The sequence below is a fragment of the Jaculus jaculus genome, chromosome 7 (assembly GCF_020740685.1).
Source record: "Jaculus jaculus isolate mJacJac1 chromosome 7, mJacJac1.mat.Y.cur, whole genome shotgun sequence".
Taxonomy (NCBI): Eukaryota; Metazoa; Chordata; class Mammalia; order Rodentia; family Dipodidae; genus Jaculus; species Jaculus jaculus.
Window position 1 is genome coordinate 84,452,459 of NC_059108.1, and position 12,220 is coordinate 84,464,678.

General features: G+C 41.4%; 1 protein-coding gene and 1 non-coding gene across 3 annotated transcripts in view; one reads left to right on the top strand and one right to left on the bottom strand.

Moving 5' to 3' along the window:
• The window catches only part of LOC101605909 (E2F associated phosphoprotein), a 32,465-nt gene that overhangs the window by 9,048 nt on the left and 11,197 nt on the right, over nucleotides 1-12,220 (bottom strand). Inside the window, exons 3-4 of one of the 2 annotated variants that reach the window (XM_004661863.2) lie at nucleotides 11,848-11,943; nucleotides 9,409-9,520 (exon numbers count right to left, since the gene is read on the bottom strand). In XM_004661863.2, coding sequence (XP_004661920.1) covers nucleotides 9,409-9,520; nucleotides 11,848-11,943 — 208 coding nt within the window. The remainder of the gene's footprint in view (nucleotides 1-9,408; nucleotides 9,521-11,847; nucleotides 11,944-12,220) is intronic. The other variant, XM_045154481.1, reaches the window with a different exon arrangement.
• On the top strand, nucleotides 3,063-3,169 carry LOC123462414. Its single transcript, XR_006638236.1, has one exon. It is a non-coding gene; the product is annotated as a U6 spliceosomal RNA (small nuclear RNA).

A 12,220-nucleotide genomic window follows, 5' to 3' on the forward strand; every position in this document is an offset into this window, starting at 1 on the left:
TTGTTCGTACAGTATTTCAAGAGTCTAGACATGCTGTGAGAGTGGTGTCTCAGACATGGAATCAGCACTTGAGAGGTAGAGGCAGGAAGACTGCCTTGATTTTGGGGCTAGCTTGGGATACATAGTAACTTCCCGATCAGCCTGAGATATAGAGTGCCCTGTCTCCAGCAACAACAAAAAACAAGCAAACAGGTGGGGGAGATGGCTTAGCAGGTAGGAGCACTTCTAACACTAGCATGAGGGCCTGAGCACCCACATTAAGAAAACTGGAGCTGGGCATGGTGGCGCACGCCTTTAATCCCAGCATTCAGGAGGCAGAGGTGGGAGGATTGTGAGTTCGAGGCCACCCTGAGACTCCATAGTGAATTCCAGGTCAGCCTGGGCTACAGTGAGACCCTATCTCGAAAAACCAAAAAAAAAAAAAAACTGGGTGTGGGGCTGGACAAATGGCTTAGCGGTTAAGGCATTCACCTGTGAAGTCTAAGGACCCAGATTTAATTTCCCAGTACCCAAGTAAAGCCAAATGTACAAGGTGGCGCATGCAACTGGAGTTTGCTCTCAGTGGCTAGAGGCCCTGGGGCACCCATTCTATCTCTCAAATAAATAAGTACAATATCTTTAAAAAAAAAAAAAAGAGTATTGGGCGTGGCCACACATGCCTTTAACTCCTCTCCTGTGGGAAGCAAGACCAGATAACTGCTACAGCATTCTGACCAAAACCAGCAGCTGTGGATTCATGAGAGTCTCCATCTCACGAAAACAAGTACATAAGAGATAAAGGGGAACACATGAAGGTCTCTTCTGACCCCAGCTCAAGGTCATACCTGCACACACCACACCACACACACATGCAAAGGAAGAGAAAAAGAACCAATAGAATAAATATAATTATAGCAAATAAACAGAGTTTAGAACAGTGTCTGCCATATAATAAGAACTCAAAAAATATCAGCATTTACTTTATAGAAGAAATGCTAAGTTCCTGAAAATAGTAACAAAAATCAGATTATTTGGTATTACTTATCAAACTCTGTTTGTAGGAAAAAATACAGCGCACATTTTGAAGTTGTTTGGGTTGTTTGTTTTTATGGTACTGGGGCTCAAACCCAGGGCTTGTGGATGCTAGGAGAGAATTCTATCACTGAGCATATTATATCCCCAGCATTTTGTTTGTTTGTTAGTTTGTTCGTTTGTTTGGAGGTAGAGTTTCACTCTAGCCCAGGCTGACCTGAAACTCACTATATAGTTTCAGGGTGGCCTTGAACTCATGGCAATCCTCCTATCTCTGCCTCTCAAGTGCTGGGATTAAAGGTGTGAGCCACCATGCCTGGCATATCCCCAGTATTTAACAAGTGTTAAGTGTCTCTAATACTTAGCACATTTCAAAACTAAAACCCCAAAATGACTGAAGAAACCCACCCGGACACGAGAAAATTAACCTACTGCCTTTGATTGCAGCTGAAAGATCTGAGGCAAGAACAATTTGCATGTAGATAGTACCATACTACTTGATAATCAACCAAATTAAGGAGTCAAATCATCCCAGCAAACAAAAATAGGAATTTTGAGATCCTGCAACTAAGATACAATGGTCATTTATTTTCCTAAAAAGTGACTGCTCTTAAATAAAATAAAATAAAATAAAATAAAATAAAATAAAATAAAATAAAACCTAAAACCCCAAGAAAGGGATGGATTAGGAGTTAAGGCGTTTGCCTGCAAACCCAAAGGACCCAGATTCAATTCCCCAGGACCCATGTCAGCCAGAAGCACAAGGGAGCACATGCGTCTGGAGTTTGTTTGCAGTGGCTAGAGGCCCTGGTGTGTCCATTCCCTCTTTCTGTCAAACAAATAAATAAATAAAAAATATTTAAATTTTGTTAAAACCCAAGAAAATAACTTATTCATTTGTTTCGTAATTACAGAGTGGTATAAAATGTAGTGAATTCATTATGCATCCATGATTTATTTATGTGGTCTTAAATGGCTACTGTTTTGTACAGGAATGTAAAGAACCATGAACAAGATTATTTAACACTAAAAATACATTCCACTAATACATTCCATGCCTAGAATCCCAGCAGTTGGGAAACAAAGGCAAAAGAACAAGACATTGAGGTCAGCTTGAGCTCATGGCTCAATACAGCAAAGTCTTGTCTCAAAAGAACAAGGGCTGAGAATGTAGCTCAGTGGTAGAACACTTGCTTAACATGCCAAGGCCCTGAATTCCAGACCCAGCACAACACAGCACACTCTGGAAAAAACAACAACAACAAAAACCCCAGCAGATAATACATCTTATATAGCCTATCTTATTGACAAATTTTGTTGCTAGACTGTAGGTTCCTTGATTGTCTCAATTTTACTGATAACACTTCAAAGTTCATTTTATACTATGAGGCATCAAAAAATATGCAATTACTTGAGCCAGGCATGATGGTACATGCCTTTAATCCCAGCACTTGGGAGGCAAAGGTAGGATCGCCAAGAGTTGGAGGCCAGCCTGTGACTACAGAATGAATTCCAGGTCAGCCTGGACTAGAGTGAAACCCTAACTCAAGAAAAAAACAAAAAGGGCTGCAGAGATGGCTTAGTGGTTAAGACACTGGTCTAGGAAGCCTAAGTACCCAGGTTTGATTCCCCAGAACCCACGTAAGCCATATGCACAAGTAGTGCAGGTGTCTGGAGTTGGTTTGCAGCAGCTGAAGGCCCTGGTGCACCTATTCTCTATGTGCCTCGTTCTCTCTCAAGTAAATAAAACAAAATGCAACTAAGCCAGGCACAATGACACAACTGTGATCCCAGAGGCCAGTCTAGACTACGGTCTCAAATTTTTCCAGAGGTTGAAGCAGGAGAATCATGAATTCCTAAAACAAGCCTGGGCTACGTAATTAAGTTCCAGACCAGCTTGTTTTATAGGGTTACCTGCCTCTAAATAAATAAATAAAATTTCACTGAGTAAGCACAAGAGGGAGTGGAGAAAGCAGCACCTGAGTAAAGAGGGAGATGGAAAAGAACACAGTGGGAGAGTAGAACTAAAAGGCAATAAAGAAAGAGATCCAGTGCTCGCTTCGGCAGCACATATACTAAAATTGGAACGATACAGAGAAGATTAGCATGGCCCCTGCGCAAGGATGACACGCAAATTCGTGAAGCGTTCCATATTTTAAAAAAAAAAAAAGAAAGAGATCCAGAGCCGGGCGTGGTGGCGCATGCCTTTAATCCCAGCACTCGGGAGGCAGAGGTAGGAGGATCGCCGTGAGTTCAAGGCCACCCTGAGACTACAGAGTTAATTCCAGTTAATTGAGGTAGGGTTTCACTTTAGCCCAGGCTGACCTAGAATTCATTATGTAGTCTCAGGGTGGCCTTGAACTCACGGCAATCCTCCTACTTCTCCCTCCTGAATGCTGGGATTAAAGCCGAGCACCACCATGCCTAGTGGGAAAAAAAATTTTTTAAAGAAATGAAAGTGGGCAGGGCAAAATGGCTTAGCAAGTGATATGTAAGCATGGGGACCAAGCTTGAGCCCCAGAATCCATGTTAAAACAAAAAAAGTTGGGGGCTAGAGAGATGGCTAAGTGTTTAAAAAGAGCAAGCTTTTCAAAGCCTGACAGCCTGGGTTCAATTTCCCAGTACTCACATAAACCAGATGCAATGTGGCGTGGGCATCCAGTTTGTTTGCAGTGGCAGGAGGCCCTGGCACACTCATTCTCTGTCTGTCTGTTTCTCTTTCTCTTTCTCTCTCTGACTTAATCGCAAATAAATAAATATTTTTTAAATATTTTCTTTTTATTTATTTGAGAGAGAGAGAGACAGATAGAACGGGCTCACCAGGGCCTCCAGCAGCTGCAAACGAACTCCAGGCATATGCACCACCTTGTACATCTGGATTGAGGGTCCTGGGGATCCAAACCGGGTCCTTTAGCTTTGTAGGTGCGCACCTTAACCACTAAGTCATTTCTCCAGCACATGAATACACTTTTTAAAAACAAACTTTCAAATTGCTTAAAAAAAAAAAAAGACAGGAGCTGGGCATGGTGGTGCACGCCTTTAGTCCCAGCACTCGGGAGGCAGAGGTACGAGGACTGCCATGAGTTCGAGGTCACCCTGAGACTCCATAGTGGATTCCAGGTCAGCATGGACCAGAGTGAGACCCTATCTCGAAAAACCAAAAAAAAAAAAAAAAAAAAAAAAAAAAAGACAGAGCTGCCTCCTCCTCTCAAATAAAAAATATATATATAAAAAAAAACTTGCCAGGCACACGCCTTTAATCCCAGCACTCAGGAGGTGTGGTGCTTTGAATAGATGCCCCCAATATATTCAGTTCTTTATTGTTTGTAGTTTGCATCTGTAGCCACCTGCTGGAGGCAATGTCACTGGGTGATCTTAAGGTGTGGTGGTGGGTTTCCAATTTCAATCTAAAGATATGCAAAGTGTGCCTAGCTGGAGTTCCTGAAGTATGTGTGGCTTTTGGCTTTTGGCCTTTTTGGCTTGTGCTTCTCTCTCTCTGCTTGGGCCTGTGAAGGCAGGCCAGCTTCTTCTGCCATTATGGAACTTCCCCTGGATCTGTAAACTTCAATAAATATCCCTTCCTCCATAACTATGCCTGGTCTGGAAGTGCATCTCAGCGAACCTGAAGCTACCAGCCACAGAACTTGGTACCAAGGAGTGGGCTGAGATGTACCTGGCCATGTGGATGTTGATCTTTTGGAACCTTTGTTTTGGAGTAATGGGCATGGACATAGTGCTTGCAACTGAAGATGCCTGCTGGAGTGGTAAGCCAAGTTTTATGGACTATTCTGATCAGAGTTTAAGAATGTTAAGTGCAGACAGCATTGAACTTCAAGGCTTGGCTTAAGAGCTTTCTAAGGGGAAGGAAAGACTACAGAGGACTTTGTTGTAACTGGGCTACTGGCAAAAGGGCTGGCTGTGTCCTGCTGCCCAGGCCCAGAGAGTTTGATCAAGGTTAAATTTGTAACGGACTGATGTGCTTGGCTAGAGATATTGGACTAAGAGACTTAAGAATTTAAGCTGGAAAACTTTAAGCAAGGTAAATTTACTGGCACAGAGACTGGCTTTAGATTACTAAAGCTGCTACTGTCAAACACATTAGCAATCTTAAAGGAAGATGGTCCAATTGCTTTACCATGGAAAGGATGCCTGAGGAAAGACTATCATAGAAATGCAAACACCGGGCTGGAGAGATGGCTTAGCGGTTAAGCGCTTGCCTGTGAAGCCTAAGGACCCCGGTTCGAGGCTCGGTTCCCCAGGTCCCACGTTAGCCAGATGCACAAGGGGGCGCACGCATCTGGAGTTCGTTTGCAGAGGCTGGAAGCCCTGGCGCGCCCATTCTCTCTCTCCCTCTATCTGTCTTTCTCTCTGTGTCTGTCGCTCTCAAATAAATAAATAAATAATTTAAAAAAAGAAAAGAAATGCAAACACCTTTGGAAAGAGTTGACTGGAAAAGGAACCTGCTTTTCAAGGTTATTATTTATTTTGTCTGTGAATTAAGAATATGGCTGCAGCTGGGCGTGGTGGAGCATACCTTTAATCCCAGCACTTGGGAGGCAGAAGTAGGAGGATCACCATGAGTTTAAGGCCACCCTGAGATTACATAATGAGTTCCAGGTCAGCCTGGGCTACAGTGAGAACCTACCTCGAAAAACCAAAAAAAAAAAAAAGAATATGGCTGTGTCCTACACACCTGGTATTGGTTTCAGAAGCATGAAAAATGCGAGGAGTGGTCATGAATTGCACATGCTTCCAGGAGCTGCTGCTGAGATGTGGCATGAGGTAGGGCCTGATGCCCTGATAGGCTGAAAGAACCTTTGGAAAATGTGAGGAGTGGTCATGAATTGCACATGGTTCCAGGAGCTGCTGCTGAGACAAAGCATGAGGCAGGACATGATGCCCTGACAGGCTGAAAGAGCCTTTGGAAGATGGACTGTGGTTTGCATGAAGACCTCAAGATGCTTTGGATATACCAGGACTGTGCAAGGGCTACCATAGAGCACACTGTTGGCCTGAGATGGAAGTGTTCCCTGGCTACTCTGCCCAGCTGAAGGGGCAGAATTGCAAAATCTGGAGACTGTCAGTCTCTGGTTGTATTGGACTTGAACTGCAGAAGTTTGATGTTTGTTTGATGGTGGTTGAATTTGCATTGTTTTAGTCTCTCCTTGCTGTGCCTTATACCAGTTAAAAATGTTTACTCTGTGCCTTCATATGTTAGAAATGTTTATAACTTGTTTGATTTTACAGGTCTTAATATCTTAAATTGGTCAAGACTGTGGGGACCTTTGAAATTAAACTGAGTAAAATTTACAATGGGTGATGGTTATAAATCTATTGGGGGCCAGGGGCAGAATGTGGTGGTTTGAATAGATGGCCCCCAATATTTTATTGTTTGTAGTTTGCATCTGTAGCCACCTGCTGGAGGCAATGTCACTGGGTGATCTTAAGGTGTGGTGGTGGGTTTCCAATTTCAATCTAAAGATATGCAAAGTGTGCCTAGCTGGAGTTCCTGAAGTATGTGTGGCTTTTGGCTTTTGGCCTTTTTGGCTTGTGCTTCTCTCTCTCTGCTTGGGCCTGTGAAGGCAGGCCAGCTTCTTCTGCCATTATGGAACTTCCCCTGGATCTGTAAGCTTCAATAAATATCCCTTCCTCCATAACTATGCCTGGTCTGGAAGTTCATCTCAGCGAACCTGAAGCTGTCTGATATAGGAAGCAAAGGTAGGACAGAGAAATGAAAACCTATATCCCTCCTAAAGGGAAAACAAAAAAATTCAAGGATCCCAATGCACCCAAGAGGCCTCCTTCAGCCTTTTTCTTGTACTGTTCTGAATATCACCCCAAAATCAAAGGAGAACACCCCGGCCTATCCACTGATGATGTTTCAAAGAACTGGGAGAGATGTGGAACAACACTGCTGCAGATGACAAGCAGCCTTACAAAAAGAAAGCTGCCACGATGAGGAAAAGTATGAAAAGGACATGGCTGCCTACCGAGCTAAAGGGAAACCTGATGCAGCAAAAAAAAAGGAGTTGTCAAGGCTGAAAAGAGCAAGAACAAGAAGGAAGATGAGGAAGATGAAAAGGATGGGGAAGAGGAGGAAGATGAAGAAGATGAGGAGGAAGAAGATGATGAAGAATAAGTTGGTTCTAGCGCAGTTTTTTTTTTCTTGTCTATAAAGCATTTAACCCTCCTCTACACAACTCACTCCTTTTAAAGAAAAAAATTGAAATGTAAAAAAAAAAAAATTGAAATGTAAGGCTGTGTAAGATTTGTTTTTAAACTTTACAGTGCCTTTTTTTGTATAGTTAACACACTACCGAATGTGTCTTTAGATAGCCCTGTCCTGGTGGTATTTTCAATAGCCACTAACCTTGCCTGGTACAGTATGGGGGTTGTAAATTGGCATGGAAATTTAAAGCAGATTCTTGTTGATGCACAGCACAAATTAGTTATATATGGGGACAGTAGCTTTTTTTTTTTTCATCTTCAATTGTCTCTGATGCAGCTTATATGAAATAATTGTTGTTCTGTTAACTGAATACCACCCTGTAATTGCAAAAAAAAAAAAATTGCAGCTGTTTTGTTGACATTCTGAGTGATTCTAAGTAAATACAATTTTTTTTATTAGTATGGTTGTCCTTTTCATAGGCCTGAGAGTTTTCTTCTTGAGGGGAAGCTAGTATCTTGCTTTCGCCCATTATGGGTCACTTGGATTATTGCAGTGCTTATCCTTTCATACAGTCAGGCTGAGCAAAATACTTTTGTCTACACACCCTGCATATCACAATAGGGGTAATAAAAAGTTTGAAAACATTTTCACCCATAACTGAAACTCCACAATCTTGATCAATGGATGACAGTTCACATAGCCCACAAGTTTACAACATGAAGAGCTAACCAGTTGTTTTCATAACATGGGATTATTAGAATCAAACAATTTGAAAGTCTGTCCTTGAAGGACTAAGAGAAAAGTATGTTCTAATCTTTGAGTGAGGACTCTGTATTCTTTAACTCCCATTACCATGTAATGGCAGTTATATTCTGAAGTTCCCACATGAAAGAAGACCTGAGAATGTATCATCAAAAGCGTGAGCTTAAAATACAAGACTGCCATATTAAACTTTTTGTTGACATTATTCCCAGGGAAGGCTATGAAAGTGCTGGCTATACACTTTCCCATTTGTCTAAATATGGATTGCTCAGGAAATGAGGCTATTAGAAGTATTTTTAATTAGTTGAGCCAGCTTTTAAAATTATGCCACATTTAAAATTAAAGTAGGATGTATTTTCCTATATTGTGATTTCCCCTTTAATAAATCAGACATGAAGAAGAAAGACAAACTTTGCATCTTAGTACCAGTTACCCAATTCATTTTCTTTCCAAAACCCAAGCTCACTCATTTGAGTCATGTTTATCTCCTCAGCAGTTTAAGGAACAATTTGGCGAATTTTGTGGTTTTAAGATTATCGTTCTCTTAAAGTACCAGTGTTAAAATAGCGTTCTTGTAATTTTACATGCTTTTGTGATGGAGTGCTATATTTTGTTACATAATTTTGACTTGGATTCTTCCCATTTGCATTTGTTTATGTAATTTCAGGAGGAATACTGAACATCTGAGTCCTGGATAATACTAATAAACTAATAATTGCAGAGGTTTTAAAAAAAAAAAAGACCTGGAATTGATATATCTGCTAGAGATCCAAACTCAGGTTGTCAGCTTTGTCAACTTGTAAAGCAGCTCCTTTACTGACTATGCCATCTCCTCAGTCCCTACTAGTCACTTTCAAAACACATTACTCAGGTGTTGTTCCCCTCAAACTGTTACAGAAATTCTCTGGAAAGACCACTCCAATGCCAGTATGAGTGAAATTAGAGGAGTTTGTTTCCTGGGGGCCAAAGAGCTTGAGGTAGCCCTCCAAAGAAGCTCCAGCCCCGAGCTGAGATTTTATTTTTATTTTATAGTTTTCATAGCCAAGGGGAGGGGTAAGTGAACAAACAAGATGTGGCAACTTGTATACCAATCATTTTTGTAGTCAGGCCACCCTAATAATGAACTCCATTTTACTTTGTTTTAGCCTAAACTGTTTTTCCTTTTCAACATCCCTTTGGGCCCTTTCTGGACAGTTCCCTCTTTGGGATTTTTCCACCTGCTGACAAAGATAAGTTTTAGTTCCTCAGCAATTAACTCTTCACTTGGTTTTAGCCAAAAGGCAGAGAAGCGCTAGCAATTAACTCTTAGAGTAACTCAGTGAATCAGTTCAACTTTTAGCTTCTTTTCTAGCACAAAGCCTCTTTGATGTGTTCATATAATATAAATACAAATACAGTAAAATATGAATGTCATGAAATCATTTTTCGACATTTTTTCCTAGAGTCTATTACTACACATATCTTACCCCCTTCTTTGTGCATCCACCCAGGCCTGATCTCTGTTATCTTTCTCAGGATCATAGAGTAATTCATCATTCGTCAAGATTCTGTGGCGTTTCTTCTTTTTCTTCTTGGTCACTTGTGTGAATTTTCAAAAAGTTAAGGATATGAGTAAGTATCATATCTAAAAAGCTTATACTGCTTTAAAATAAAATGAAGAACCCAACTTCCCAAGCTATGTGTTTATTCTTTCTAAATTTTTTTATTTTTTGTTGTTTTGTTTTTGAGGTAGGATCTCACTCTAGCCCAGGCTGACCTGGGATGCTGGCCTCAAATTCACAGCACTTTCCCTCCTGCGTGCTAGGATTAAAGGCATGTGCCACCACACCCAGCTATATTATTATTATTTTATTAATGCTTAAAGACATTCTTCATCTGGATGTGATGGCTCACACAACTCCAGCCAGAGGCCAACATACCTGTCAAGAATACTATTTTTGGGCTGGAGAGATGGCTTAGCGGTTAAGCGCTTGCCTGTGAAGCCTAAGGACCCCGGTTCGAGGCTCGGTTCCCCAGGTCCCACGTTAGCCAGATGCACAAGGGGGCGCACGCGTCTGGAGTTCATTTGCAGAGGCTGGAAGCCCTGGCGCGCCCATTCTCTCTCTCCCTCTACCTGTCTTTCTCTCTGTATCTGTCGCTCTCAAATAAATAAAAAAATTAAAAAAAAAAAAAAGAATACTATTTTTGATGCACAAGGGGGCACACACATCTGGAGTTCGTTTGCATTGACTGGAGACGCCGGCGCACCCATTCTCCCACTCTCTCTCTCCCTCCCTCCTTCCCTTCCTCTCCCTCTTTCACTGTCAAATAAATAAGTAAAAATAAAATATTTTTTAAATACTATTTTTGTTGGGCATGTTGGCAAAAACCTTTAATCTCAGCACTCAGGAGGTAGAAATAGGAAGATCACCATGAGTTCAATGCCACCCTGAAACTAAATAATGAATTCCAGATCAAACAACAGGGGAAAAAAAAAAATACATAGATTTTTTTTTCTTTTTTCCCAAAAAAAATCTATCTAGGAGCCAGGGACATAACTCTGTTGTAGAATACTTACCAAGCATTTTTCTTCTTCTTTTAATTTTTTTTGTTTATTTTTATTTATTTATTTGACAGCAACAGACAGAGAGAGAAAAGAGGCAGAGAGAGAATGGGCATGCCTTGAATGGGGGTCCTTAGGCTTTACAGGCAAGCACTTAACCACTAAGCCATCTCTCCAGCCCTCTTTAAAAAAAAAAAAATTATTTATTTATTTATTTGACAGAAAAAGAGGGGAAGAGAGAGAAAGGGCACACTAGGGCCTCCAACCACTGCAAATGAACTCCAGATATGTGTGTCCCCTTGTGCATCATGCTAAGGTAGGTCCTGGGGAATAAAACTTGGGTCCTTTGGATTTTCAGGCAAACACCTTAACTGCTAAGCCATCCCTCCAGCCCTTGCCAAGCATTCCTGAAGATGCAGGTGCAGTGCTCAGAATATTAAACACATACATAAAACGATCTATGGAGACAGTGAGTAAAGTGAGTGCCTCACAAGCATAAGGAACTCAATTTTCATCTCCAGTGCCCATGTTTAAATAAAAATGCAAGGTATGGTGCACATGCCTTTAATCCCAGCACACAAGAGGCAGAGGTAGGGGGAGCACTGTGAGTTCAAGGCCACTCTGAAACTACATAATGAATTCCAGGTCAGCCTGGGCCAGAGCAAGATGCTACCTTGGGGTGGGGAGGAGCCAGGTATGGTAATGCTAGTGCTGGGGGGCAGAGACTGGAGGATCTGTAGAGCTTAATGGGTAAACAGTCAGCCTGACTGGGGAGCTCCAGGCAATGAGATACTATCACAAAATGAGGAAGACAGACTTCCTGGATGTTAACACCTGAGGTTGTCCTTTGTCCTCCACATTCACATATAACCACATATATCCACAAATATATGTACCCACATATATGTACCCACATATAAACATGCAAAACTAAAATCCTTCACCATACAAAACTGCCATTCATGTATTCTAGCGTAAGTCCTGTTATAACCAGTCACCTCCCACAAGTTAGAAAAAATTCAATAGGAAGGCAGCTTGGGCTACATAGCAAAACCCTATCTAAAAAAAAGAAAGGAAAAGCAACATTGCTACTCAAGGAACATAAAAAAGAGGGACTATGCTGGCCAGGCACTAAGTAGACATTCTCCCTCTCCAGATATGCCCATAGAGCATCACTAGTGGTTTCACGTATTATTACCATATCTGCATCCCCAGCTTTTCTTATTAATCAACCCTGCTGTTCTTTGCATACCAACAGCCTATAATTTCTTAAAAATAAAGCTCAGAAGGAAATCCTAATATCAAATAATTTTGCTATGCAGACCTTATTCATAAAATTTAACTCCCAAACAAAACACGTTACCTGTTCTGTCTTCATCTTCAGAATCAGAATCAAAATATATCTCATCGTAGTATTTTGTCAGGACCCCTCCAACTTTCCCATTTCCTGAGGAAGACCCTATTCAAACCAGAAGGAATTTAGAGATTAAACCATACATGATTTGCCCCCGCCAGCGGGGAGTCAAACAAGGACCCGAGGGGAAATTAACCTGGATGAGAGACAAGAGACACAAAGAAGGAGACCAAGTCTATGTTCTGATCAAGGTCTTCAGAGTTTTATTTTTTACACAACGGTTATATAGGGGAAGAAAGTAGGGAGTTAAGCTGGCTGATGTGATTTACGGCTGAGGGATTGTTAGGGAACCTAGAGGAGATGTAACCAGGTGTTTATCTAA